Below are 26,650 nucleotides of genomic sequence, written 5' to 3'. Positions count from 1 at the left end.
TATCTATACACTGTCATTGATATATGTCAATATAAATACCTACCTACCTATGTAAATACTAGGTGTGATAGTGATCTTATATATATATCGAAACGACCTGAGATCTAAAAATGGCCTGTTATAGTGAGATACTATGTATCACTGGAAACTCACATGAAAGTTTCAAATACCATTAGGCATCTATTATCGTTGCATGCTATCACTAACTCACATAGCATATAGAAGCCCAAAACCAATTGTCTTACACCATTTATCACATCATGGCCTGCAACCCTTTACATACTCGCTAGTCCCAGCCCCAACGTAAAGCATAGACTTGCTTCATACCAATAACTCTGCTCGTTTACTACAAAGTATCCCATCCACCATTGTTAATCTCCGCCTCCAACTTGCGGCTGATCAAGCTCGGTACCCCGTGGTTGAGCACCGTATTTCGTATCATGGAGTCATATCGTTTCTGGTTCAGGAAGAGCTGTCGCCCATGACGCAGCTGAGGATCCGTCTCTCCGTACTTGTCGATATAAGGCGCTGGCGTGAAGGATCCTGAAAGTCGGAAAAGGTATACCACCGAGCACTTGCGCACATTGAGGAACACTCCAATATTCCGTTGACACCTAAACCTTATTAGTATTCTGACCACAGTATAATAGCTGACCATCACTTACTTGCGCATATGCTGCTGTGCACCGCCAATCTTGGTATGTTCTGTTCGTTCGGCAGAATTGTCCATCTTCTGGCAACATGTGCCTTGGCTGCAAGATAGTTCTCCGCAGAAAAGGCATATGACAGGATCTGTGAGCTCCTTTCCAGTGGTAGGGCATTTTCGTCTGGTAGCTTCCTCTATGAGCGCATCGTAATTCTTTGGTAATCCAATAAGTTCAAAGATTCCTGGGTGGCTCATCATTGCCGAGAGAGGAATCTCGCTATAGTCTCCAGGCCACATAACTTGATGCTTTACCCAACCAGATACCAGTACAGACGTTGTCTGAGGCCAGCCACAAGCCGACGCGTTGTCTGTGATGGCAGCACACATCTCGTCAAATGTTGGAACCCGAAGAGCTTCAGTGAGGCGCTCCAGCTCATCAGCATCTGGCGAAGGCGAGACATGACTGTTGAAGTCTACGCCATACTTGACATACAGGAAAATGACACATTTCCGTAGGAAGGTGAGAGCATATTTCTTGGAAAAGGTATACCAGCTCTCTAGAGTGTCCACACCTGGTTGCTGGAAGCCACGGTTCTCGCCAAATTCAACGCCTTCAGGGAATTGGGCCGCATGGAAATCGACCCCAGTCTTCGTAACGCCGAGAGCAAAGTCTGCAAAATTGTTGATGGCCGGGTCCTGCGTATGACGGTTGGTGAGATTGCCAACCCAGCTAGCGACAGGAATATTGCGACCCATGTGATACACCAGCTTAACAAGCTCTGCCAGATAACAAAGTCGAAGAACGTGGGAAATTTCAGCTTTCTGGAGCGGCACTAAACCGTAGGAGCATTCCACTAAGAATAGGAACGAGTCCATGCTCAGCAGTGGAGGGTACACATCCAGAGGTCGGCGAGCATAAGGAGTTCCAGTACCAAAGTACCTCGACATAAACAGCTGACAGTGTTGCCGCTCGCTGTCCTTCCTGAATTCGGCTTCAATCTTGTTCTCGGCACCACCAGACTGCGCCCCAACAGCGATGTACGAAGATACAGTCTCTGATAGGACTCTGAGGTGCGACAAAATGTGTTCAGGGATCTTCTCCAGGAGTGTCATGCCTGGCTGGGCTTCAATGCCTCGCTGCTGGACTTCGATTGAAGAGATGGTGAAGCCCACAGACTTCACCAGTGTATCGCTGGCGCATAATTCACCAACGTTGTCGCCCTTAGCGTCAATGAGGTGGCTAGTACGAAGGCCGTTGACACGGAGTGTATTCCTCAGTCGGCGGTAGGCTGCTAATAGTTCGTCCATCAACTGGCTACCATCTGTGTTGTTGTTGGTAGTAGCGGGTTGAGGTTGCACCGGCTCAGGGGTAACCGAGTCAGAAAATGCGTAACTTGCGGGTGTGCCGACAGTTGACGAATGAGACTCGGCATCATCTCTTCCCCATGAGGTGTCGCTCGAAGCTTGGGCTGGGAGCAAGGACTCAACAAGGCTTCCTGGAAGACTTGGAGTAAACATGTCAGGCACAGTAGGCTCGTCCTCCCGTGCCTTACTTCCACCAATCCAGTAAGCAGATCCCATTTGCTTCTCGACAAATTCCTCGAATGTACCTTGAGACTGTAGGTAGCCTGGGTATGACTCGTCTATGCCCTTCCAGATAATGGGTACGAATGCATTGCCTAGGGCCTTACATAGAGGACAGACAAACTCATTGCGCTTAGTATCTTCTGGATGATGCCTGGCAATCTGATGCGTATGGCGGCGAACAGTCGCTTCATAGTAAACTTCAAAGCAGCGATAATGCATCATATGCCCGCAACCACTTGCCACAGGGCCTGATCGACAGACATTGGAAGGAAAACCCTTCCCGATTGTCTGTCTCTCCGCGAGAAAAGTTTCGCCTTGAGCGTTGATCTTTTCCACCATCTTGCGGTTTTCGTGAGCAATACCGAATGGTCGAACGTCCTCGGCCGATCGATCAAGACTGCATGGTGTTTGTGATGCCTCACGAACGAAATCAGGGTCTTGGAAATCTGTCTGTCGGAGGACGCGGCTTTCGTTGAAGTGAGCAAAAGTTCCGTAGAGATGACGATCGTCCGGCTCCTCCTGACACAGGATGCAAGTTCCCACTGGGTACTTCCAGTTGTGTTTTCGGTCCTCAGTTTGCTCACCATCGCCTTCTTCGCCCTCATCTTCATCAATATCACTGCCCCAGTCAAAGGAAGCCTGGTTTTCCATGAAGCTCTTCTGCTGCTGTTGGAATTGCGCCATGACCTTGGCTTGGCGACTCAGAGCTGCCTTCTTTCTTCTCTCGCGCTCTTCCTCAGCAGATGTGTTTGCTGGTGAGGCGGTGCTTATACGGTCTACGGAAGCACCCAGGTTCACATACGCTGTCTCAAAGGTGCGAGGACGTTTCTGGCGCAGACGCTTCAGAACGAGCGCGATTTTGGGATGAACTGCCTTGAACTCGTCCTTGGTTGACATCATATTCAGCAGAGACACGATTGTCCTTGAACTGTGGGCTTCAGGCATAAAGTTACTGCGGCCAAACTTTGTGAGGGCGATGTAGACAAAGGACTTTGGTGATTCTTCGCTCATGTCATCGTCACTCGACTTGTCCTCGAGAATGGCGATGAGCATAAGATGCAAGACAACCTGGAGAAATGTTTCCAGTCGAGTAAAAGGAACGGAGGGAGTAAACTTGCCGGCCACCAGGGGGTAGAGGAGTGAGTAGTAGACGACTTGAGCAAACATGCCGGTACTCGTGAAAGCGCCCAAGTCCTCAAACATGCCCGAAGGGACTGGTCGGGCCTTGGGCTCGTATACGATTTCTTCAGCAGTCTTTCCTGTTCGCTTCGCCATCTTCTTTCGGTAAGCCAGCTCCGACTCCTCACGCTGGTTCTTGTTATAGTGAGCGATATAAGGGTCAATCTCCTCAATGTACTCGGGTCGAAGTTCGAAAGTACCAACATCGGAGACACCCTCTGGTGGTTTGAAAGTGGCCATCTCATCAAGCACTCGGTGGAAGTCTTCTTGCTCTTGATACTTCTCAGGCAATTTGTTACAGATCTCGTTGAAAGATAGCGGCTTTAAGCACAATACATGAGTAATGTCGCGGCGCATGGCCAAGAGCCTGGATTTGGTCTCATCCTCTGAAGATATTAAAGAGGTCCGGTCGCTGAGCAAGACGATGAGAAGATGAATCATATCTTCAACAACATCAAGGTGCTGAGCATCATCCTGAGCTTCAGATTTGAGCTCGAATAAGCCCTTGACCCAGCTTTCCATTCCAAAGCGGTCTATAATCGAGGCCAGTACTCGGCTGGGGTTACAAATCACCAAAGCAGTCTGAAGTAGAAAGATATCCCGATGATGAGATACATCTCGTTGACCGACACCCCGATACGTGCTGGCTTGGTGTCGCAGGCTGATTCCATTGCGAACCCACATGTTGGCTTTGATCTGGGCAAGCCAAGCGCAAACACGGAGAGGGAAGTCGAAAGATGCGATGAGATAATCCTCTGCGTTGTAATTCTTTCGCGGCACTTGAGGCCTTCCCATCAGTCTTGGTTTAGATTTGAGCTCCTGTTGAGTAAAGCTCAGAAGGTTCCGCATTGTTGACACAGGAAGAGATCGGCCACACTCAATGAGCCAGGACAGCGTGTAGTGTAGGGCATGGTGGAAACTGATCGCGTCCTTCTCGACAACGAACTTGACGACATCATACGATGAAGATTCGCCATCGAACTCAAAATCACTTAATGTCTTGAACTGCACCTCGTCTTTGATTTCACCTTGCTTAAATCGATGACGTTCGGCGCCGATAGAGTTCAAGATGACCGTCTTGGTGGTGAAGCGAATTGCTTGTTGGAGGTAGTGGAACTCGTCTGGGGGGCAGTTGCGGAACGCCTCAGCAAGGTTTCGTGCTTGCAGGTTGATCTGCCTGGTTACAAGGGATGCTGTAATCCAGGAGTCGGCCTCGTATTCCACGTGTTCGACCACAGCCCTGACATTCGGCCCAATACATTGATGAAGCTTGACAAGGTCAAGGAACTGCATGAGGTAGCGGGGCTCACATCTAACGCGTTCCTGGACATGAGGGGCGCCGAAAAGATACTTCAGGTCTTGGTAAAAGTGATACATGCGTCTGTTAGTTACCGACCCGCTTTCGAAGCCTAAGACTGCATCAGGGGACACATCCCAAGGATGTCCAACTTGACGGGTTGTCAAGAAGGTGTATAGGATTGCCAACAAGCTGGTCATAAAGTTTCCGCGTTCGACAACTTCTGCAGTGATTGATGGGGTGGTGAGCATTTGAAGAGAAAGATTGATGATGGAGTGATCTGGCTCTCGGTCTCCAACCAGGTAAAGCTGAGCCAGGATTGTGTAAAGACTGGCGAATCTGAGGGCCAATACTCTCTTGAATTCGGGAATAGTCACAACCGTAGAGATGTACAAAGCTCGAAGGTCGTTTCTCACCTTCTTCCACATCCGCAAATCGAACAGCAATAGCCAGTCAAGGCGAACACGACGGAAGACATCCTCAGCTGGAGGCACGTTCTCACGCTGTGTATAAACGGCAGGTGTCTCGATCCAATAACGCCCAGGTCTAGGAACTAACTTCTCGGTCTTACCAGGAGTTTTGGGAATTTCCGCGTTCGCCTTTGCGTAAATTGAAGGAGCGATTAGGGGCTCCGCTGTATCCGAGTCGGATGGTGTTGCTTCTCTGTCCCTGGCTCTAGCTGGAGCCTCAGATTGTGTCTGGGCTTGGCCCTGACCCTGAGACTGAGCTTGAGCAGGAGGAGGCGGTGGAGGCGGTGGATAGCCTGCCATTGTTGCTTCGTCTTCTTCCAAAGCCTGGTCGTTATCTCTCCAATTCATTCCAAGGTCTCCAACGTCTCCGCGGGCATCGACCATCATGACGTCGTCATCCTCATCCTCGTCTCCTCCAGCCACTGAGCTGGAAGGAGAATGTTGACCTTGATCGTCCATGTCTGCATCCGCATCTTCTTCGTCCTCTCCATCATCGTCGGAGTCGTCGTCAATTTCTATCTGAACGCCGGTACCGGTGTTGGCTGCAGCTTGCAAGGCCAGAATGAACCTAGCATTCATGCCATCAAAGCGGCGTCTGCTGTCGACAATCTGATCATCCTCCTCCTCGTCGTCAATCAGACCCATCGTATGAGTCGCTTGGCTCCCTTGACGCCAAGGGTTCATTACCTGTTCACAGACTGTGCGTCGGAGAATGCTGTTGTCGTGGCCGACAGAGCAACCAGAAATATCACTCAACCACTCAACGAGGGCGCCGCACATTTGTTCGCGGAAAGTGTCTCTTGCAGACCGAATCGTGACTGTAACTCTGATGGCCTCCATTATGGCTGCCATCTCCAAGAGTCGCTTCACGTCGGGCATATACGTCAGGATACTTCGTCCAATAGCATCAGTCTCCCAGGCATTCTCGGCAGCCAGCTTACGGCTTTTTCGACAAGCGCGGGCGACCTGGTCTTGAACTTCTTGAACCGTATGTTTCTCGTCATTCCAAAGAATCAGGGCGAATTCTGTACATGGCTCGGCATCGGGACCGTAGTATTTCGAGGAGAGGCGCGATGACTGTTCATCTTCAAGAATCGATTCTTGTGTCTTGGCCTGTCGCAGCTGTTCTGGGGAGCATGAGATGACGTCGCAGATGTAGTCGAAAACACGACCGATGGTCATCTGTAGATTCGTGACAAGATCCTCAGGCAGACCGGCTGCCTCTTTTCCCTTTCCCTTGTCTGTGCCTCCCTGAACGTGAGAGTGAATGGTGCAGAACAGAGGCGTTCGCCATGCCTCGTCATCTCCACAGTCACAGCAACCACTATTTCCTACTGATATGTGGATTCGAACCATGTGCCCTGTATGGTCGGTCGAGTCAAAGCATCGGGCGCATAGGCAGCAAGTTTCGTCGGTACCACAGGTGCGGCACATGTACGATGCCTCACCAGGTTTGAAGATGTGCCCACATCGCTTCCCCCGCGCTGCTTCAGTATACTCTGCTCCCTCAACTGCGCCTTGAGAGTCGCTCAGCTTGAGGGTCTCTCCGATTTTACCGTCCGGAAAGAGCAATCGCATGTATTCACTGTTTCCTCCAGCGAGAGACCAGAAGAGGCTGGTAAGCAGCTCGCGTGAAGCATCTTCGGTGAAGCGGTAGTTGAAGCGGGAGGGCAGGTCGGCCAAGAACTGGCAGAGCTGTTGCTCCTGGGTCGACATAGATTGGGCCATGGTCAAACCAACCTCATCGTAGCATTTGTTGTGTGAGATGAAAAGAGAAGATGGAAAAGAGAGAAAAGCACAAACGATGTCGATTGCGGTGTCGGCGATGTCGTCAGGTCGATTATTGATAGGCAATACCGAAGTGGGGGTCCGCAAATATTGGAGAAAGGTTTGGTGGAACAGTGCTCTGCGGATAAAGACGTCAGCGATTTGAACAGTGTAGAAGTAGAAAAGTAGCTGATTTACCTATGGTAGCCCAGTAAAAAGACACAAAATCCAAAAGTGGCCGTGAATTTGGTTGTTACTAATGTCAGATTGCGTAACTTTCAAACCATCAAGTTGATGACAGTTTAAATATCTGCGTTTTGCTACCTACTACCTACCTGTTGCCTTACATCCTGGGGCTGAATCACAGTGAGGTTCTGGCGCAGTCACCGAGGGGCAATACCTGCCAATCCAGCCCAATCCACTGCACCGCGCACATATGAATGAATTGCCGAAGCAGTTCCAGCTGGAGCTCTTTAGGTACCTACAGTCACATTCACAAGCAAAAACGAATTGCCGTTACCACCTCACTCTTAACAGTAAAAGTCTGATCATACATGTGCGTTGTGTTTATGTCCATAAATCCATGTTATATAACATACGAACAGTTAGCAGTGGTTATGGCTATTACCGGTTCTAGCAATCAACAAATGGAAATAATGCATGAACATAGGTAGGTAGGTAAAGAGATGTCGTGTGTGTAATCAAGCCTCTAATCCTCTTCTAATTTGTACACGGCAAGTGGCACAGAATTGATTCCTCGCCTCGCTCGGCCCGTTGCTCCATGATCAGGTCCATGTCCTTGTCAGCCTCTTTATTCCTCATCCTCATCGCCGCCCTCGAGGAACTTATGTCGGATATCCTTCCATTGTCGCTGCAAGTCCGTTAGCATCTGTCTCTCGCCAATTTCGGGTTCTCATCGCACGTACGCCTCGGTTGTTGTTGTCCCAGACCTTGTCCATAACGTTGTTGAAGCCACTGTATCATAATCAGCGTCCTGTCCCCGTTGGTCCGAAGTCGTGTGCGGGCAGTCCTTACATCTCCCAGGCGAAGCCAGCAGTGAAAACGGTGGCGAGCATCAGGTAGTTGGTGGAGAAGAGGCTCCTGTAGAAAAAGCCCGCATTAGTCTGGGTGATCGATTATCGTGTCGTCGGCGTCGTCGTTACTTGCCTGTAGAGTGTGTTGGCGAGGGCCTGTGACGATGCGCGATTAGCCATTGCGGTCAGCGAGGGGAGTCTCGGAGTAGCCTCTGCCTTACCATTTTGATAGATGAGCGCAATTGAGCGTCTGTAACACGGCTAAGAGTCGGTGGTGGACGTCTGCGACGATCGATTGTGAGGCTTCAGTTGAAGGATGGAGAGGTTCTAGAGATTGTCAGGCCAGGAAATTCGCGAAGTTCCGGGGACAGCTTTACCTCGCCTGTGATTGGTCGGCTGAACCTGATATCCCGAGCCCCGGTTTAATCGGGACGGAACTCACTTTCAACAACCATCTCTCACTTCATCGATGGGAATAATTGTCAAGGAGGATCATTTGCTGCTAACATTTAATGCTTTCTTGCATGAACACACTATAAATACAGCCGCACAGGCCCTATCTTCAGTCAACTTGGCCCAATGCTCAAACGGGGTTGGATTTATGATATCAACTACTATGTACTAGGAACCGTCGCCGAGATACTGGAACGCAGTCAACAAAAATCACCGCTCTTCCTAAACATGATCCATCCTTGCTCTAGATGTTTCGGGCTTCTCCTGCACCTCCTCTTTTACCTTATCCTTCGCCTCTTTGTACCTACGCACTCTCTCCCTGAACCCAATATGTTGCTGGACTCGCGGACCCCTGATGGAGCTCATGACGCGAAGTGGTGGCCGTACAAATTCATCGTCAGAATCCAGCGACTTGTCAACCATCAAGTCTTCAGCGGGAGGTGAAATCCATCTTCTGTGGAGGAAGCCTGGGAGACACGCAGCAATCCACTCATCGGGACATAGTCTGATTAGTGCACCCCACGGAACAGAGATGGCACCTAGGCCGATTGATAGTCCCCATTCTTTACCGTTCAAGCGAACAATCTCAAAGGCATCACTACCTACGAAAATGATGAGGACTTGGCCTCCAATCATGATGAGGTTGATAATGATGAAGAAAACATTGCGATGGAGACCTTCAAAGATGTTGAGCTTGTTATCCAACCGACGGTTGCTAACATCTTGGTTAGTGAAGCACCGCTTATCAAAGCTTCGGGACATACTTGATTTCGTTGAAAATTTGCAACCAGACAAATGTGTTGAAGACGAGTGTCTTGAGCTGCTTGGTATCGTGTTCGGAGTCTCGGTACCAGCCTAAAAGGGTCTTTCCACCAAAATTCAACACGAATGTGATAACAAGTTGACAAATAGCCTGTCCTATGATCATCTTGGCCATTCTCAATGTAATGAGCGGCGCCGACTTTCGATCTGGCTTCCGGTCGAGGACACTCCTCGTAGGGGGGTCTGTGGCCAATGCAAGGGCTGCAAAGGTGTCCATGATCAAATTGACCCAAAGGAGTTGAACAGCGTTGAGAACAGATTCCTGCTTGCTGCTTGCAACAGCTGAGACAAATGTCAATACCACGGCTGTAATGTTGACAGTCAGTTGGAACTACCATCATCTGATCAGCTAAGCTTCATGGTTACCGTATATTCAAGCTTACCTGAAGGAACTTTTTGACAGAATCATTAACGGCACGACCCCACATCAAGCCCTTGACAATGGAAGCAAAGCTGCAAGTCATCAGTAGTGTCCTGCTGTGGTATAAGAACCGCTCACTTACTTGTCATCAAGAAGGATAATCGACGATGCTTCCTTAGCCACTTCTGTTCCAGCAATGCCCATGGAGAATCCAATGTCTGCCATCTTCAAAGCTGGCGCGTCATTCGTTCCATCGCCTGTCACTGCCACTGTTTCCCCGAGATCTTTAAGGGTACGGACCAGGATCCGTTTATCTTCGGGGCTTGAGCGGGCCAGAACCTGAAGATGTCTCACCTTTTGTTTGAGCTCTTCAGGTGGAAGTCTTCGAAATTCGGGGCCTTCCATCGCGATGCCACCTTCATCAGGACGGAAAATACCACATTCAGAGGCAATAGCGGAGGCTGTCTGGATATTGTCACCAGTTACCATTCTTACAAAGACGCCAGCCCGGCGACAGTCCTCAAGAGCACTGATTACAGTCGGCCGCAGCGGGTCTTTGATACCGTAGATTCCAATCAGCGTCATATCTTGGTGCACAGCATTGAAGTCTGCGTATTGCGGGTTATCTGGGGAGACAGCTCCCTCAGGTGGCCAAGATTCGAAGTCGCGATATGATGACCCGATGGTTCGGAGAGTCTGTCCTGCATAGGAGCTAATGATCATACCGATCATGTCTCGATCGGCTTCATTCAGGGGGACCGACATCGTTTCCCCCTGCGACACATTTTCGAGACACTTGGTGCACTTTTCCAGCATTATCTCAGAAGCGCCCTTTGCGTATACTCGATACTTTCCACTGGGCAGCTTAACAATTACAGCACTGTACTTGTTCTTGCTATCAAAAGGCACTGTCTGCACGATATTGGCAGACGATCGTATCTCTTGGATTGGCCCAGCTCCCAGATGGTCTCGGCAATAGGTAAGTAAAGCAACCTCAGTCTTAGAACCGACGAATGTCTTCTGACCGTCCTGGTCACCTTCGAAGGCCGTTGAGTTGAGCACATTGGACTGGATGAGTAGAGTCTTGACTTGTTGACTTAGTCCATTCACGAAGTCGGCGTCTGGGACATTGGGTACAGTGAAAGCCTTCCGTTCGATGAACAAGGACTTGTCCATTGGCGGATCAGTACCGCCGAAACTGGTGGTTTTACCAAGTGTGGCGGCAACTACCGTCATTTTATTCTGGGTAAGTGTCCCGGTTTTATCAGAGCAAACAGTCGTGGCATTTCCCATCGTCTCGCAGGCCTTGAGGATTCGAACGAGATTGTTGTCGCGGAGCATCTTGACAGTCGCAAAGCTCAGTGCCAGGGTGACTGCCAAGGGCAATCCTTCCGGGACAGCCACTACAACAACAGTGACTGATACGATGAAAATCTTCATGAATTCTTGACCCTTCTCAGAGGGAGATCCGCGGTTGTTTGGAAGCTGAGCACAGAACTTGATGAAGAGCACGACGAATAACAATAGCGCGGCGCCAGCACCTACTTTGGCGATCCAATCTGCCAAGATGTTAAGCTTCTTCTGCAGAGGTGTGTCTTCCTGTTCGGTGCGGAGGGCCATTGAGATTCGGCCATAGCTGGAATTGACACCCACAGCAGTCACAAGAAATGTTCCATTGCCCTCATTGACCTTGCTTCCTGAGATGATGAAAGGATCGAGCTTCTCTGCCTCCTTGGTGTCGAGTTTCTGGATTGCATCGAAAACATCTGCTGCTGGTGTCTTTCGGAGCAGATCCGACTCTCCAGTAGCTGAGGACTCATCACACTTGACGGCGCTGCCTTGAATAAAGATGCCATCTACTGGTACGATATCTCCCGTGGCAAGATGCATGACATCCCCGACCATTACGTCGTTGATGGATATCTCTTGGGACTTCCCTGAACGAATAACATTGACCATACGATCATTGGTTTTCTTGGTGAGTCGAGTGAACTGTCGCTGCATATGCCAATCGTTGATTGTACCGACCAGCACAACAATACTGCCCGCTCCTGTTAGTGTTGCAAGTCTTGGCGTGTCTGGAGCATTTACTTACACGATAGCAACGATGATTGCGACACCCTCAACCCATTCAACTTTGGGTTCCCCTTTTTTATGCTCACCTCCAAAGGTTTGGTAAAGGCCTAGAGCTAGTGATATAATCGCCGCAATGGTCAAGAGAATGAGAACTTTGTCGTTATAGGTAGTCCAGGCAATCTCCAAGAGGGATTTTGTCTTCTTATCAGGAAGGCGATTGTCTCTGAAGATCTTTTTTCGATCACAGAATATCCCAGTAGGGTTGGGGTCCTCAGGAGGAGGAATATGAACTGCTGCTTCAGCATTACTCTCCGGTATTGCATCGCCGGCCGTCCCATGTTTTGGTGTTCCTTTTGGCGCAACTTCGTGGAATGCGACCTCTCCATCCACTGTGGACTCGTCGGTACTGAGGCCAGCATTGCGATCTGTATGCAGTCCCTTCTCCATACCATCAATTCCCCCAAGAGCATAAAAGGCGTTGAGGCTCTTGGGATTGAGCAACTTAGAAAGCTGGCCTGGGCTGAAAGCAAATTTGCTTTGCTCAGTTCTGAACATGTCCTCATTGCCTGGGTCTGGAGTCAATGCATCTGAAGTGTCTAGTAGGCTGGATTTGGTGGCAACATGGTCATTTTCAGGGACTTTGGCTTCCTGCGATATATCAGGAGCTGCCATCTTGGCGATGGTGGCGAGTGTTGGAGCTTCAAGATCGAGATTGATAATCGACTAACTCCTGGGAAAGCCTTGGCAGCTAGTAAATAGGGTAGTATAAAAGCAGAACAAGAATGCCACGATTAAGAGGCCTCCTTTTATGTTATGAGTGAAGTTTGGTTCTTAAGTCTCTGGAGAGAGGAAGGGCAAGAAAAGCAAGTTGCCGACTTAGACAATGACACAGACGGAAGCACTTGCCAGTGATTGGTACACTGTGTAAGGCAGATTGTAATGCGACCGATGGGACATTGTTGAGTTCATATAAGGTATGCAACAGCGGTTAGATACATGATTAGTACTTGTTGAAGCAAAATAATCCCCGATTCATCCTTGTTGTGACAAGGTATCTGTTGGATGCTGGTTACTAGCCTTACCTCACCTTACCTATTCTTGGTGTGCTGGCCCAAGAGTAAGGGACTTCCGTACGCAATGGCGCACTGCTAATATCCCTTACTAGGAACAAGATGTTAAGCTTTAAGTAGGTCGTTCCTTGATGTTCAGATGTATAAGTAATATCAAGAGTCCATTTCAACCAGAAACACAGACGCGTGGTATGTGAATGAGACCGCTTCGCGTAAACAACAATCACATACATCCAATTAATGACGCTCAAAGGACGATAAAGCTAGTTGATCATAGGTCAAGTCTTCGGTAGTGATACGCAAACAAAGATGGAACACTTGGGAGAAAGTCTCGAATATCAAACTCCAAACACGAAGTGGCATAAAAAATACCTAACAAAACAATATGCCTAATAAGCACACAATCTGGTTCAAACAACCTTATTTTTGATGTGACCAACACACTCACCAAACAGCACTGCTTACACTTCTAGCGGAGGCGAGCCTTGACCTGTATCCGTCCTGTCACAAGCAAAGTCGTGCGAGAGGCTGCCATTAGGCGTAATTCCGTAGGTTCTCAACCTGCCACGACCTATGCATGAGGCAGCCAGTGACTGATTGCAGTGATTTGACAGGGGCCAAATATGTGAAAGTCATTCTCGTTATGCAAGAAGCCTTGGTCAACGCTCATCAAATAACGGTGTGTTAATCTTAAGCTGTGGCAGCACACCATTTCCATTCACAGGGGGGTCCAGCCATGTACAGCATGTGGCTTTTTGCACTCCGTATGGGCTACGTAGGACGTGAAGATCCTTCCATTCTCTTGTGGTCTTACATGATAACCAGCCAGATCATCCAGAACTATCAACATACCCTCATAGTTCAGCAAAGCTTTTCATGATGTAGCGAGACACGTTCGAGAAGAAAGCTGAGGAATAAGAAAATTAGGAAGTGAGGCTGCGTAGGCACTCTTCAGACACGACAGGTCAGAGGATTTATGTCGCTTACACCAGGGCACATCTGCAACGTGGGCATACGTCCTTTTACCGTTTTACATGAGGAAAGGTTGAAACAAGGCACCCTGCAGGGCATCAAGCTCGAAACATCTACCAATGAGAGGGCCCCGGCTCAAATAAGCTCAGTTAGCAGGGATACTCCCTTGTTGCTTGTGTCCAGTACTACTTAACAGCTTGGCTCCCACAGCCCTGGCCGACATTTCCCCAACAGGACACAGGCGTGCTTGGGCAAATGTGATCATGGGTTGGCACACAATCGAGGCAACATGATGAAACACAATTACAATGCATAAATCATGCAATGGTACTCAATCAAGGCTGCATCTGTGCATAATCCTGTATCATCCCAGATGTAGCCACATGCATGTGGCGCTGCTTGCTTTCAGCCACTCGCAGCCCCTCCTCTATCTTGACCCCTCCAAGCCGAGTTCCAGCTCTCAACCTGCTTCGGTACCTGCCGAGCAGATTTCAAACCCTGTTCGCCTGCGACAACGTCCAGCGTCGGACTCAGGCGCTCTCTTGAATTGAATTGGCTCTCCCTCCGCTCCATCTCTTTTTCGCAATGCCTTCGCAGCCCTCGAACGCGGGTATTGTCACCGACGAGAACAGTGGTGACCGAGAGATCCCGCAGTCTGTCCGCGCAGATGGCAGTACCCGGAAAGCTATCAAAATTCGTCCGGGATACCGCCCTCCCGAGGATGTCGAAGTCTACAAGAACCGCACTGCCGAGGCCTTTCGCGAGCGCGGTAAGAAGATTGGCATCCCAGGTGCCACGGGCTTGGAGGAAGGGGGCTCCGAACAAAGCTCGGCTGCAAGCAACAAGAACGCCAAGCGTCGTGAGGCTCGGAAAAAGGCAAAGGCTGCAGAGGGTGATGCTCCAGCCCCTGCGGAAGAGACCAAGCCCGAGGAAGTCGATCCCGAAGTTGAGCGCGAGAAAAAGGCCCGAAATCTTAAGAAGAAGTTGAAGCAGGCTAAGGACCTCAAGAACAAGAAGGAAGGTGGTGAGGCTCTACTCCCCGAGCAAATCGCAAAGGTCATCAAAATCAATGAACTCATTAGAGAGTTGGATGCACTCGGTTTCGACGCTGAGGGTGAGCCCAAGAAGGCGACCACTGACGACGAGGGTGAAAAGAAGGACTGAGACAGTTTGTGCGACTTCGACTCGAAAATTATCACTGCAAGTCAAGGTGCTTCGAACAGCCGCTGGTACATCCAGGGCTGCGTTTCTGGGTAAACTACTTCTCACCAGGACATTGTGACCTTTGATGCCAAGTCGGATGACGAAGATACATATTTTTGTGACCTATGCCCAACTCAACATCATCAGCAAGCCGTCTCCAGCTATTTAAGGGATCATTTAGCCAATTTCTTGGTCCTTGCCATCACTTGGGTGTATTCTGGCCCTTCATTTTGAAATCGGCACACCTTCTGCTCTTCCCGACACCTTGTCCATCTTTAGGACGAACGAGCAATAGGCACGATGCGCTATGCGCGCAAAGCTTAAGGTTGGGTCGGGGTGTACCAAAAATCATGTTTCTGAGTAAATTAGATACATAATGAGAGCTACGAAATTCCTCAATATGCTATCGTCTTTGAGGTCGGAAAATCGGCCACTACCTAGGGGAAATGCTGAAGGTATTTGCATCCACAAATGCCATGCAGGTGGTGAGTGACCTGATATGTAGGAACATGTACCTATGCGTGCTAACTGTACCGTGTCTTTCTATATCTCAGTAGCACGTCTGCTTTCCGGTATACCTTAGTGCAACAGTGTAGGTTGCTGCTCATATGCAGGGTAGTGACGATGGGCGCATGATGGTTTGTTGCATCAAACTTTGAGAAGTATTGCCGCTCATGGTGCACTATGACCTAGCCACGTCCTACATGCAAAGAATCAATGAGAGGTGCATTCGCTTCGATAGCCAAATGCAATATATATTTATTAAATTTTTTTTTTTACAGCATCGTTGTCTCTATTCAGGTACCACTGTTCCAAGAATCGACTGAGTGACGCAGGGTAGGTAATAAAGCTCTGACAAAATAATCAAAATACGTTGGTAGGGTGGTATGCCCCAAATAGTGAACAGTTTAGGCTCACCAGTGGACTCAATGGTATTTTAATAGGTATGCAGTATACTTGAGAAAAAAGAAGATGCAGGTAAAATAGCCAAATAAATCGAGATCTATCACACTCTATGCATTGTCACAGTGTAGACATTCAGAGATTGAGTCACGCTTTACTTTGTTTTCTTCAACTACCTAAGCTGGATGAGATACGTCAGGTAACTAGGGAGCTTTGCGCGTAGCATATGCCGAGATTCTGCCGGTGCAGCTCGAGCCCGCTAGTGGAAGGCTCCAGCTGGTGAGGTAAGCTCTCTATCTCCCATGAGCAACCACCATCACCATCCAAACACCTTTCCGTCAATATAAACCGAGCTTTCGATACCCGACAGACGACGCCCAAGACCGACGAATTGTCAAGAAAGAAGAAACATTAACAACATACAACTCACGAAAATAGGATCGGAATAAAGTTATTCACAATGTCTGCCGAAGACGAGCGCCAGGCTGCCCTTAACTCCTACCGCACGAAACTCATGGAGTCGCGAGAATGGGAGGCAAAGCTCAAGAATCTGCGCTTAGAAATCAAGGACATGCAGCGAGAGTTTGACAAGACCGAGGACAACATCAAGGCGCTACAGAGTGTGGGACAGATCATCGGCGAGGTACTGAAACAGCTTGATGACGAACGATGTGAGGGCGAACAACATGTGGACTCGTACAAGATGGACGCATACTAACGGTTATACTCGCAGTTATCGTCAAGGCCTCATCGGGACCACGATATGTTGTCGGATGCAGATCAAAGGTCGACAAGGTCAAGCTCAAGCAAGGTACCCGCGTTGCTCTCGACATGACGACACTCACCATCATGCGAATGCTTCCCCGCGAAGTCGACCCCTTGGTGTACAACATGTCTCTGGAGGACCCAGGACAAGTCAGCTTTGCTGGTATCGGTGGACTGAACGATCAGATTCGAGAACTTAGAGAAGTCATCGAGCTTCCCCTCAAGAACCCCGAACTGTTCCTCCGAGTAGGCATCAAACCTCCCAAGGGTGTCCTGTTGTATGGCCCTCCCGGAACTGGAAAAACTCTACTGGCACGAGCAGTTGCTAGCAGTCTAGAGACCAACTTCTTGAAGGGTATGGGTCACGCGCTGATCTTATTACATGAATGGTAGCACTGACAGTAAACTAGTTGTTTCTTCCGCTATTGTCGATAAATATATTGGAGAATCTGCAAGACTGATCCGTGAGATGTTTGGCTATGCCAAGGAGCATGAGCCTTGTATCATTTTCATGGACGAAATTGATGCCATTGGCGGTCGTCGTTTCTCCGAGGGCACCAGTGCTGATCGTGAAATTCAACGAACACTCATGGAGTTGCTCAACCAGCTGGATGGTTTCGACTATCTGGGCAAAACCAAGATCATCATGGCAACCAACCGACCTGACACATTGGACCCTGCGCTTCTTCGTGCTGGTCGACTGGACCGAAAGATTGAGATTCCTCTGCCTAACGAGGTCGGACGCCTCGAGATTCTCAAGATTCACTCACAAAGCGTGGTAGTCGATGGAGACCTTGATTTCGAAAGTGTGGTGAAGATGAGTGACGGGCTCAACGGTGCTGATTTGCGAAATGTGGTTACTGAAGCGTAAGTTTTCATCCCCACACAGTAAAGCAAAAGAAGTTGAGCTTAATGAATCTGACATGCATACAGCGGTCTATTTGCTATCAAGGACTACCGAGACTCGATCAATCAGGACGATTTCAACAAGGCTGTTCGCAAGGTCGCAGAATCCAAGAAGTTGGAGGGCAAGCTTGAGTACCAGAAGCTGTAAGCGGCGGAAGGGTGTGTCATGCCAGACCAAGATGGATAGACATAACAGCGGAAAGGTGCACGGAAACCCAAGGACGATGGAAGTTGATGGGTCCAGCGTTGCTAGGTAATCCGTGTGAGACTGTACAATAGAGTCAGGGCAAACAGCGATAGATTAGCTCAGCCCCAGAAGCAGGAATGTACATGGCGTCCAGGAAAAGCAGGAAAGTTTCTTGCGACTATCACAATACATGTTTGACGAGCGTGAGATTCATATGCCAATGCCTGCAACGTAAGCAGCCAGATCCTTTGCCACGAGTTGTGTCGCAAGGTGTTGATACAATTGGTGAGAGGCTAAAGATGCCATGAAACCACCACCTTGACTCGCAAGGCTGATTCTTCTGAGTGAGACTGTCGGTTGGCCAAAGTAGGCTCAGGAGGGAGTAAGATTATGGAATTATGCAAGATGAGGTCTGTTATACCACTAGTAGTAGTAAGCAAGTAGTCAAGATGAACGGCTGAAGTGAGGTCGCGTCAAGAACACCGGGATAAGGGAGCTTATGGCATCTTTAAGTTTAGGACTGAGGGGCATTTTCAGCTTGGCGTTTTTGGTTCTACAAAAGGCGACTTTTTTCTGATAATGTGCTATAGATCGTACTATAGATTTTTAATTCTCAACACTCTTTTTTCTTGGTTGTTAGTGCTGAAGAAAGGACAGATAGATACTTGGTGTAAAAGGATTCCTTTTCACACAAACAAACAGCCACATCAACAGGACTGACCAGGGTTCACCTTAAGCACCATCCTTTAATGATGACAGTGGGAACTTGCCCTGCTCAGCGGGGACGCTGTTAGGCCAACGTGGCTGATGTCAGAGAGCTGGATGGTCTGTTTCTACAGCTCACCCTTGAAGAAGAGCGAGCGTAATCTCTATAGAACCCAAGCCTGAGGATAACGGCAAGGCTAAAATGGAGAGAGGCATGGAGTTGATATCTTTAACATGGGGGTCTCAGTTTTGGGGGAAGATGACGTATATAACGAGATGCTAACAATAGCAACGCATATATTGGTTAAGGTCCGGAACTAGTTAATCGGCAACTCAACCGACGGCGGAAGGCGAATCAAGAGAAACAAGACCGAAAAACAAGATTGATAGGAATGAATGTTACGGAGAAAAACATGTGCTAGAATACATCGAGAAGAAGAAAAACAAGCCAAGAAGCGCGCTTGCACTTGAGATGGGAAACAACGCCGAGCGGAACGGAGTTGGCGCTAGTTAGAACGGGTTGCTATTCTTAGTGAGATTGATTTTTTTGGTTGGGGCGATTGAGGCTGTGAAATCTTAAGTGAACCCAAGCGAACTGATTCAACTTCGAATCGACACAGGCACAAACACAAGGTATTGGATGAGAGACCCACGACCTAGGGACGATCCATCTGATGCTAACTTTGCTAAGACCATCAATGCATCACTGCCCAGGTACCCATGATTACAGAACCCCCCCAGAGAAAGTCAGTGTCAGCTATGTACTTGTTGTTGTAGTGATATTATCTATCTGTTGATCTTCAATTGCATAGACGCCATATGTTTCAGAGTCATCACCGTGTGGGAAGCATAAGCTTCAGGATTTAAGAAAACGACGGGCGAATTCAGGGGCACGCATTGCATGTCTGCATATGCACCCCTCCACAGCAAGAGATGCAGGGGATTTACCAATGCCGACTGGTAGCTTCCGCAGTCTAACACTGAGTGAGTGACTGAGAGTCCCTCAGACCTTGGCTAGGCCGGGAGTCAATACGAACGAACAAAGGCGCGAGTGGGGGAGACATTTCTCGTATGGAGGCGCAGATCTCTCGCTTCACGATAACGCTGCCGTTTCTCTTTCTGGCCTCTAAGTGGTAGAATGTAGAACGAGTTGAAACGAGCTGCAAGTTTCCGCTCTTCTGTTGGTGTTGACAAGGCTCGGGCTAGTCGGGAACCCCGTGAGGCTGGTTTAGGTGTGCTGTAGGTCTAGTGAGGGTGGAGGCGGAGGAGTGGTGGATGACGATGTTTGTGGTGGGTTCTGCAGATATGATAAGTGACAAACAACTTGGTAACATCAGAAAAGATCATGGTTCGACTTAAAAGGAGTGCGGTGAAAAAGAGAATGCTACCTTTTACCAAGAGTTACTTCCCGCACCAAGTACAAGAGACAAAGTTCATAAGCATATTAGCTTTGTAGATCAGGAACTTGCCTTTGGGACGTCACTATAGTTAATGGGATTGTGAGATTATTGTTAGTTCCATACATCTTAGGTACACCTGTACATGCGGCTCGGCGAGATGCGTTGCCATGACGAAGGTAGAGAGGTAAACGGGACCTAAGCTTCACGATCTAACTTGAACTGTGACAGACCTGGAGTTGCACCAGGGTGTTCAGGCACCGCCTTCCAGGCCCTGGAATCATTACAGCGCGGGCTAGATCCAGCGAGGCAAACAGCGATCGGTATTCTTAGAACTTCGACATGTAGTTGTTGCAGATTATTACGAGTCTGAGCGTAAGGCATTGGAAAGCAACCAGAGGCGGGCGAAGCCTTGGTGTGGTTTTTGGTCTTGGACCCTTATACAACCATTAGCCGCGGCTGACAATGGCTTCCATTCTGTTCCAGCTAACGTCTCAACAGCCGCGAGCTACTGCCACGTTTACGATAACAGATGCCGTGTAACAGGATCAATTGGTCATCTGTTGGTTCAGCTGTATGATGATGGCAGGTCATCAACTGTAGACCAAGGTCAGGTAGTCAACTCAAAACGCCTGATGGTGCGGTATCCCTGAACCATCTCAAACTGCGAACCGCCCCTCACAGTTCAGGGTCAGTTGCTATGGAGGAGGTGGTTGTTATCGATATGTATGTAGGTATTCTCATGATATTCCTCTGTTACCGCTCCCCTGTCTTGCCCACTTCCCGCCAGTTCGTTCGTTCCTCAACATCTGTAAATTGTCCGTAAAGAGACCAGCGAGCAGATAAAAATACCTACAGACCAGACCAAACCAAAAACATGGAATCTCTCACCCCTGTCTGGGCCCTGTCGAAAATACCCCCGCTACTGTCATCCTCAACCCCACTCTGCCCACCAGGACAGCAAGCTGCCTGCATGCAGAACAAAAGTGAATGAGAGACCTTGCTGAGTTGCAGGTCACTTTTCAGCGAGAACTATAGAGGAGTATACCTAAGCATTAGGGAGCTTAGCCTCCATGCTCACCTCACTGAGGTGCGGGCCAGGGACTCCACACCATGGGAAGCTGGGACCATCCTCTACGGAGACCGCTCTGCCCGCCTTTCGCCTTCACCCAGTGTTGTAAGGCAAGTTGACTGACTTACTGGAGCTCAAACGACTACATATACAACCATCTCCTCCTCCCTCCTCACCTTTCTTGTTCTGCTCTTCTCTCCTCTTTCTCCTCCCTCATCTACACCTTATTGCTTCTTGATACCCCATCCCCAAAACTCTTCCGCCTGTTTCCTCTCCCTCACTCTCCCCCACACATATCCGCTCGCTATCGGCTCTGCTCTGCTCTCACCGACCGTCTCTTAACGAACCCATTGTCCACGTTTTTCTACCGCAAAGAGCTCAGTCAACATGTGGTAAGGAAGCTTCCTCTTCCTCGTCGCCGTCACCGCCTTTGTTACCGCCTAGCCTTTTCGTCTGCCCCGCCAGCCACCGAGCTTCCACCGATTCTTTGCTTGCGACCGACGCAGGCTAAGATGGGATGGATGTTTATGGTTCAAGGCGATGGATGGGAGAGAGAAGCTGGGCCTCAAAGAAGGAATTCCGCGGCTCAATTGGTGAAACAAAATAACAATAGCTAACCATTACGATCAGTGGTATTTTCGGATACATCAACTACCTGGTGGAGAAGGACCGCAAGTTCATTCTCGACACTCTTGTCAACGGTCAGTTATTGCTTATCCCATGCTCATGTTCACAAGCATAATCATAATCATGGGCTGCGCCCATGTTTTCCCCCTCCTCAGCTGCCCCTCATCACCCCTTTCATCAGCCATGCCCCGCCCCGCCATGCACTGGTGAGACGCGGGATCAGCGCCCAGATTCGTGTTGCTGACACAGCCTTTTGCAAACAGGTCTGTCCCGTCTCGAGTACCGTGGATATGACTCTGCTGGTCTAGCCATCGACGGCGACAAGAAGAAGGAGGTTCTCGCTTTCAAGGAGGTTGGCAAGGTCGCCAAGCTCCGAAAGCTCATTGACGAGTCCGACCTCGACCTCGAGAAGATCTTTGATTCACATGCCGGTATTGCCCACACCCGATGGGCTACTCACGGTCCTCCTTCCACCACCAACTGCCACCCTCACCGGTACGTTTGAGAAATCCGAAATTCCCAACCCGATTGCTTAATTCTTGATCTTCGTTGTTCCATTTTGAGGATGCGAAGATCAGTTCTGAATTGGGAGAGTGATTTTGAACACGGTGTGCTAACTGCAAACCCTTGAATGCAGATCTGACGTCAACTGGGAGTTCACCGTTGTCCACAATGGTATCATCACCAACTACAAGGAGTTGAAGACTCTTCTCCAGGCCAAGGGTTTCAAGTTCGAGACTGAGACCGACACTGAGTGCATTGCAAAGCTCACCAAGTACATCCACGACCAGCACCCCTCCATTGGCTTCACCGACCTTGCCAAGGCCGTTATCCAGGAGCTCGAGGGTGCTTATGGTCTTCTCATCAAGTCCGTCCACTACCCCCATGAGGTTATCGCCGCCCGAAAGGGTTCTCCTCTCGTCATCGGTGTCAAGACCGAGCGTCGCATGAAGGTCGACTTTGTCGATGTTGAATACTCTGACGAGAACGCTGCCCTCCCCGCCGAGGCTGCTTCCCAGAATGTTGCCATCAAGAAGAACGACCTTCTTGCTCCCGACACTGGCCTTCTCGGTGCCGCCGACAAGTCTCTCCTCCACCGATCTCAGTCTCGTGCTTTCATGACTGATGATGGCATGCCCATGCCCACTGAGTTCTTCCTCTCCTCTGACCCTTCGGCCATTGTCGAGCACACCAAGAAGGTCATGTACCTCGAGGATGATGACATTGCCCACATTCACGAGGGCTCCCTCAACATCCACCGCCTCAAGAAGGCCGATGGCAGCTCCAACGTCCGAACCATCCAGACCCTTGAGCTCGAGCTCCAGGAGATCATGAAGGGCAAGTTCGACCACTTCATGCAGAAGGAGATTTTCGAGCAGCCCGAGTCCGTCGTCAACACCATGCGTGGTCGTCTCGACATTGCCAACAAGACCGTCACCCTTGGCGGTCTCCGCTCTTACATCTCCACCATTCGCCGATGCCGCCGCATCATCTTCATTGCTTGCGGTACTTCTTACCACTCTTGCATGGCTGTCCGTGGTGTCTTTGAGGAGCTTGCTGAGATCCCCATCGCCGTTGAGCTGGCTTCCGATTTCCTCGACCGACAGGCCCCTGTCTTCCGTGACGACACCTGCGTCTTCGTCTCTCAGTCTGGTGAGACTGCCGACTCCCTCATGGCTCTCCGCTACTGCTTGGAGCGTGGTGCCCTGACTGTCGGTATTGTTAACGTTGTCGGCTCCTCCATCTCTCTCCTTACCCACTGTGGTGTCCACATCAACGCCGGCCCCGAGATCGGTGTCGCCTCCACCAAGGCCTACACCTCTCAGTTCATTGCCATGGTCATGTTTGCTCTGTCTCTGAGCGAGGACCGTGCTTCCAAGAAGGCTCGCCGCGAGGAGATCATGGAGGGTCTTTCCAACGTCTCTGCCCAGATCAAGTCCATCCTCGAGCTTGACTCCTCCATCAAGAAGCTTTGCGAGAACTTCAAGAACCAGAAGTCTCTCCTCCTTCTCGGCCGTGGCAGCCAGTTCTCCACTGCTCTTGAGGGTGCCCTCAAGATTAAGGAAATCTCCTACCTTCACTGCGAAGCCGTCATGTCCGGTGAGCTGAAGCACGGTGTCCTGGCTCTGGTCGACGAGAACCTCCCCATTATCATGATTCTCACCCGTGACGACCTATTCAAGAAGTCACTCAACGCCTATCAGCAGGTTATTGCTCGCGGTGGTAAGCCCATCGTTATCTGCAACCCCTCTGATGAGGAGTTCAAGTCTTCTGAAGCCGAGAAGATCGAGATCCCCAAGACGGTCGACGTTCTCCAGGGTCTCCTCAACGTTATCCCTCTCCAGCTCATTGCCTACTGGCTTGCCGTTCTTGAGGGTCTCAACGTTGATTTCCCTCGTAACCTGGCCAAGTCGGTCACTGTCGAGTAAGCTCGTTACTGTGTTTTGACTGATGGTCGATGTACAGTATGAGTTTGGCGGCTGCTTGGGTTCCTCTTTGCTACTTGCAAGAGGCTTATGATGAAATTTGGAGTTGGGTTTTGGACTGCACTGGCTTGCAATGAACATGTTGGTCAAGCATTTTGTGTTTTGTCTACCAGGATAGCATGGAACGAAGTGTTTGGCAAAAATAAATGAATAAATGGGAGGCCAGGGACCAGGCTGGTCGTGGTCAGTATTAGATGGTAACCCTCGAGAAGAGGCTGAATAGGCACGTTGGCTTATTTACGATACATTAGTTCTAGGCAACGTAATCACGAATATCAAGTCTTACAAATTGACAATAAATTTGGTATCTAATAATTGTGAATGCTGCTGCGTCTGCAATCGCGTATGGAGAGCCTCATTGGATCTCTACATTCGACCATGCAGCGAACTGAACCATCGTTCGCCGCATAGCATGAGGTAGTCCTAGATGTTGGGAGCAAGGTCCAAACCCCTTTCTTGATTTCCTCCCTGGCAAAACAACGGGGGAATTTAGTAATCGTTTCATTAGCAGGTATGTCGAACTGCTTGCAACTCTGGGGGTGCCAAAGTTTTTTATTTATTTTTTTTAGGGCCTCTATTGCTGGCTTTGTTTTCCAGTCGGTCTGGCAGATGTCAGGGAGCTTTCCAATTTCAGGTCTCCCTGCAGGTTTAGGCGCAATGGGCACGGGATTAAACACTAGGCCCTCGCCTTCAATCTCTTATCACTTTTAGAAAACTACCGCTCATATACAATATCAACTCATTAGAGCCCAAGACTTCGGTATCTTATCTTGTGTGACGCTGCATGGCCTTTTTGGCAAGGTCATGCTCATAAGGTTGAAAGAAGCTTCACCCCTAACATAAATGCAAAGGACAGATAGATAGATAGATAGAAAGAAAGAAAGAAAGAAAGAAAGAAAGAAAGAAAGAAAGATTATTCCCTCCTTAAACAGTATACAAGTCAGGGCATTGGATTAAACATCAGTTGTTATAATAGCCGAGAATCCCAACCATATACCTCTGTGTAGCGAAAATAGAGGACTGGGTTAACTCAGGAGCTATCTTGTTTGTAGTTGAGACTTGTGGCAGAGATCTTATAACCACATACACGAAACCTAGTGCATAGGGCTAGAGGAGACACATAATATCCTATCATCAAACATGCTCTCGAATGATGAGATGTGATGTGTTCTTACAACTCTACCATTTCCCCTGTCTTGACCTGTTCCCAGGCTATTGGACGAGAGGGGGGAAAGGAATTTCATCGGTGGCTTATTGAAGTTCACTGCATATTGTCAAGTATTATCATCATCATGATTGTACCAGCTGAATCTTCTCTAAAGTAACAGCAATCAAGCCGTTTTGGCTTGTATCTTGTGCAGCCTCCCTAGTTGATTAAAATGTGACTGACTTTCGTCACTCGGTCCTCCCATTTCAGTACCTGCCACGGGATTTAGACAGTTTGAGTACCATATCCGCGAATTCTCTCGGCAAAGGCCCAGCTCTGAGCCTCGAGCTGCAGACCATCGGTAAGCTCCACTCCTTCCTTTGTGACGACAGCCATCGAGTAAGAGTCCAAACTGCGAGCGTCGCGGTAGTATAGAACCTTCATGCATTCCTTGATGATCTTGATAGCCTCCTCCTTCTCCAAGTTCTGAGCGGCCTCCTCGTCGGGAACATGACGACGCATGATAGGCTGGGCTAGCATGGAACCGAAACCCGTAGCCAGACTGGGGGCACTGTAGGTACTGCCGAGTAAGTCGGCAGCGGCAAGGAATGGCTTGTCATCGTCGTCGAGGCCAGCAACAAGGAGATGGTTCCACAGAGGGTCGAACTTGGAGCGTCGGCGGTAAAGCAGCTTAGCGAGGTAGCGGTGGAGGTTTGCGGCATTGAGACGGGGAGCGTCGGGGGATGTGTAGGCCTCGTCGAGGGAGAGGTCGATGAGATGGCGGTCGAGATACTGCATATCGGAAATGTCGCCGCTGAAGCCAACGACCGAGGACTCGGCGAAGGAGCGGAGTCGCTTGACATCGGTGAATCGGGCCAGAGAGCCGTATGACGCTGGGAACAATTAGCTTCTATTCAGGTATCGGCGCAGATACAACTGACCTAGGTTATCAGCAGCCATGACAACACCATCCTTGAACTTGACGGCGATGACGGAGGTACCAGTGACGATGGGCTGTTGGGTGTTTTGCTTGGGACCATTATCGGTCATGAAAGAGGCATCGTAGGCACCGTAAACATCGTCTCTAGGCTATTGGAGGTCAGTTTATTTGTAATTAGCCATGCTTGAAGGTGTAGTATCTGGGAGCACATACACGGCCCCAAGCTTGCGGACGGTGATCCATGGTCTATGCAGTTGAATGAAATGGGGAGAGAGAAATGCCGCGGATATTCGTTACTTCGACGTGAGAGAATGAGATCTTTAGTACGTATAGAGTATAGTTTTCGTCGTCGTCAGTTTTGATGAGTTGATGATGGAGTTGAAAGAGCTGATGTTCGTTAGTCCAGCCTTGCTCGACTTGACCTCACTGTCGCGTCCAACGGCAGCCTGCGACCAGCGGATAGGGTGAATGTGGAGGGGCATTACATAAGCCAATCCTGGGGCAGTGATTGGATCGATTGGCAAGCTGCAAGAGCTGTAGCTTGTAAAGTAGAGAGTACTTAGGGTGCCAGCTATAAC

The 26,650-nt window shown here is 49.4% G+C and overlaps 6 protein-coding genes across 10 annotated transcripts; 3 read left to right on the top strand and 3 right to left on the bottom strand.

Annotated features, from left to right (window-relative positions):
* Positions 1-52: 52 nt before the first annotated feature.
* Positions 53-7,288, bottom strand: FOIG_00667 (E3 ubiquitin-protein ligase UBR1). The gene is made up of 3 exons (XM_031196979.1): positions 7,145-7,288; positions 666-7,085; positions 53-614 (listed from the first exon to the last, which is right to left on the bottom strand). Exons 2-3 carry the CDS (start codon positions 6,905-6,907, stop codon positions 347-349), a joined length of 6,510 nt encoding a protein of 2,169 aa, XP_031072746.1. The 5' UTR covers positions 6,908-7,085; positions 7,145-7,288; the 3' UTR covers positions 53-346.
* A 1,266-nt stretch (positions 7,289-8,554) lies between these two features.
* Positions 8,555-12,518, bottom strand: FOIG_00666 (Ca2+-transporting ATPase). The gene is made up of 5 exons (XM_031196978.1): positions 11,712-12,518; positions 9,759-11,657; positions 9,639-9,708; positions 9,198-9,586; positions 8,555-9,148 (listed from the first exon to the last, which is right to left on the bottom strand). Exons 1-5 carry the CDS (start codon positions 12,362-12,364, stop codon positions 8,656-8,658), a joined length of 3,504 nt encoding a protein of 1,167 aa, XP_031072745.1. The 5' UTR covers positions 12,365-12,518; the 3' UTR covers positions 8,555-8,655.
* Positions 12,519-13,867: 1,349 nt separating this feature from the next.
* Positions 13,868-15,404, top strand: FOIG_00665 (uncharacterized protein). Its single transcript, XM_031196977.1, has one exon. The coding sequence runs from the start codon at positions 14,320-14,322 to the stop codon at positions 14,896-14,898; it is 579 nt and encodes a 192-aa protein (XP_031072744.1). The 5' UTR covers positions 13,868-14,319; the 3' UTR covers positions 14,899-15,404.
* Positions 15,405-16,046: 642 nt separating this feature from the next.
* On the top strand, positions 16,047-17,933 carry FOIG_00664 (26S protease subunit rpt4). 3 transcript variants are annotated; one of them, XM_031196975.1, is made up of 5 exons: positions 16,047-16,124; positions 16,279-16,511; positions 16,574-16,960; positions 17,016-17,472; positions 17,539-17,879. In XM_031196975.1, the coding sequence occupies exons 2-5, from the start codon at positions 16,301-16,303 to the stop codon at positions 17,657-17,659; spliced, it is 1,176 nt and encodes a 391-aa protein (XP_031072742.1). In that variant the 5' UTR covers positions 16,047-16,124; positions 16,279-16,300; the 3' UTR covers positions 17,660-17,879. The 3 variants fall into 3 exon arrangements, with proteins under 3 accessions (XP_031072742.1, XP_031072741.1, XP_031072743.1); XM_031196974.1 differs by having other exon boundaries at positions 16,047-16,511; positions 17,539-17,933; XM_031196976.1 differs by having other exon boundaries at positions 16,047-16,960; positions 17,539-17,933.
* A 2,839-nt stretch (positions 17,934-20,772) lies between these two features.
* On the top strand, positions 20,773-24,297 carry FOIG_00663 (glucosamine-fructose-6-phosphate aminotransferase). Of its 2 annotated transcripts, XM_031196972.1 has the most exons (4): positions 20,773-21,264; positions 21,503-21,573; positions 21,763-21,994; positions 22,137-24,297. In XM_031196972.1, exons 1-4 carry the CDS (start codon positions 21,260-21,262, stop codon positions 23,926-23,928), a joined length of 2,100 nt encoding a protein of 699 aa, XP_031072739.1. In that variant the 5' UTR covers positions 20,773-21,259; the 3' UTR covers positions 23,929-24,297. The 2 variants fall into 2 exon arrangements, with proteins under 2 accessions (XP_031072739.1, XP_031072740.1); XM_031196973.1 differs by having other exon boundaries at positions 21,503-21,994.
* Positions 24,298-25,141: 844 nt separating this feature from the next.
* FOIG_00662 (20S proteasome subunit beta 7) lies at positions 25,142-26,536 on the bottom strand. 2 transcript variants are annotated; one of them, XM_031196970.1, is made up of 3 exons: positions 26,286-26,536; positions 26,074-26,221; positions 25,142-26,025 (listed from the first exon to the last, which is right to left on the bottom strand). In XM_031196970.1, the coding sequence occupies exons 1-3, from the start codon at positions 26,313-26,315 to the stop codon at positions 25,418-25,420; spliced, it is 786 nt and encodes a 261-aa protein (XP_031072737.1). In that variant the 5' UTR covers positions 26,316-26,536; the 3' UTR covers positions 25,142-25,417. The 2 variants fall into 2 exon arrangements, with proteins under 2 accessions (XP_031072737.1, XP_031072738.1); XM_031196971.1 differs by having other exon boundaries at positions 26,074-26,536.
* Positions 26,537-26,650: the final 114 nt, after the last annotated feature.

This window comes from Fusarium odoratissimum (genome assembly GCF_000260195.1).
Source record: "Fusarium odoratissimum NRRL 54006 unplaced genomic scaffold supercont1.1, whole genome shotgun sequence".
NCBI classification, from domain to species: Eukaryota; Fungi; Ascomycota; class Sordariomycetes; order Hypocreales; family Nectriaceae; genus Fusarium; species Fusarium odoratissimum.
Note: the sequence above shows the minus strand (reverse complement) of the source record. Positions and strands in the feature narration are given on the sequence as shown.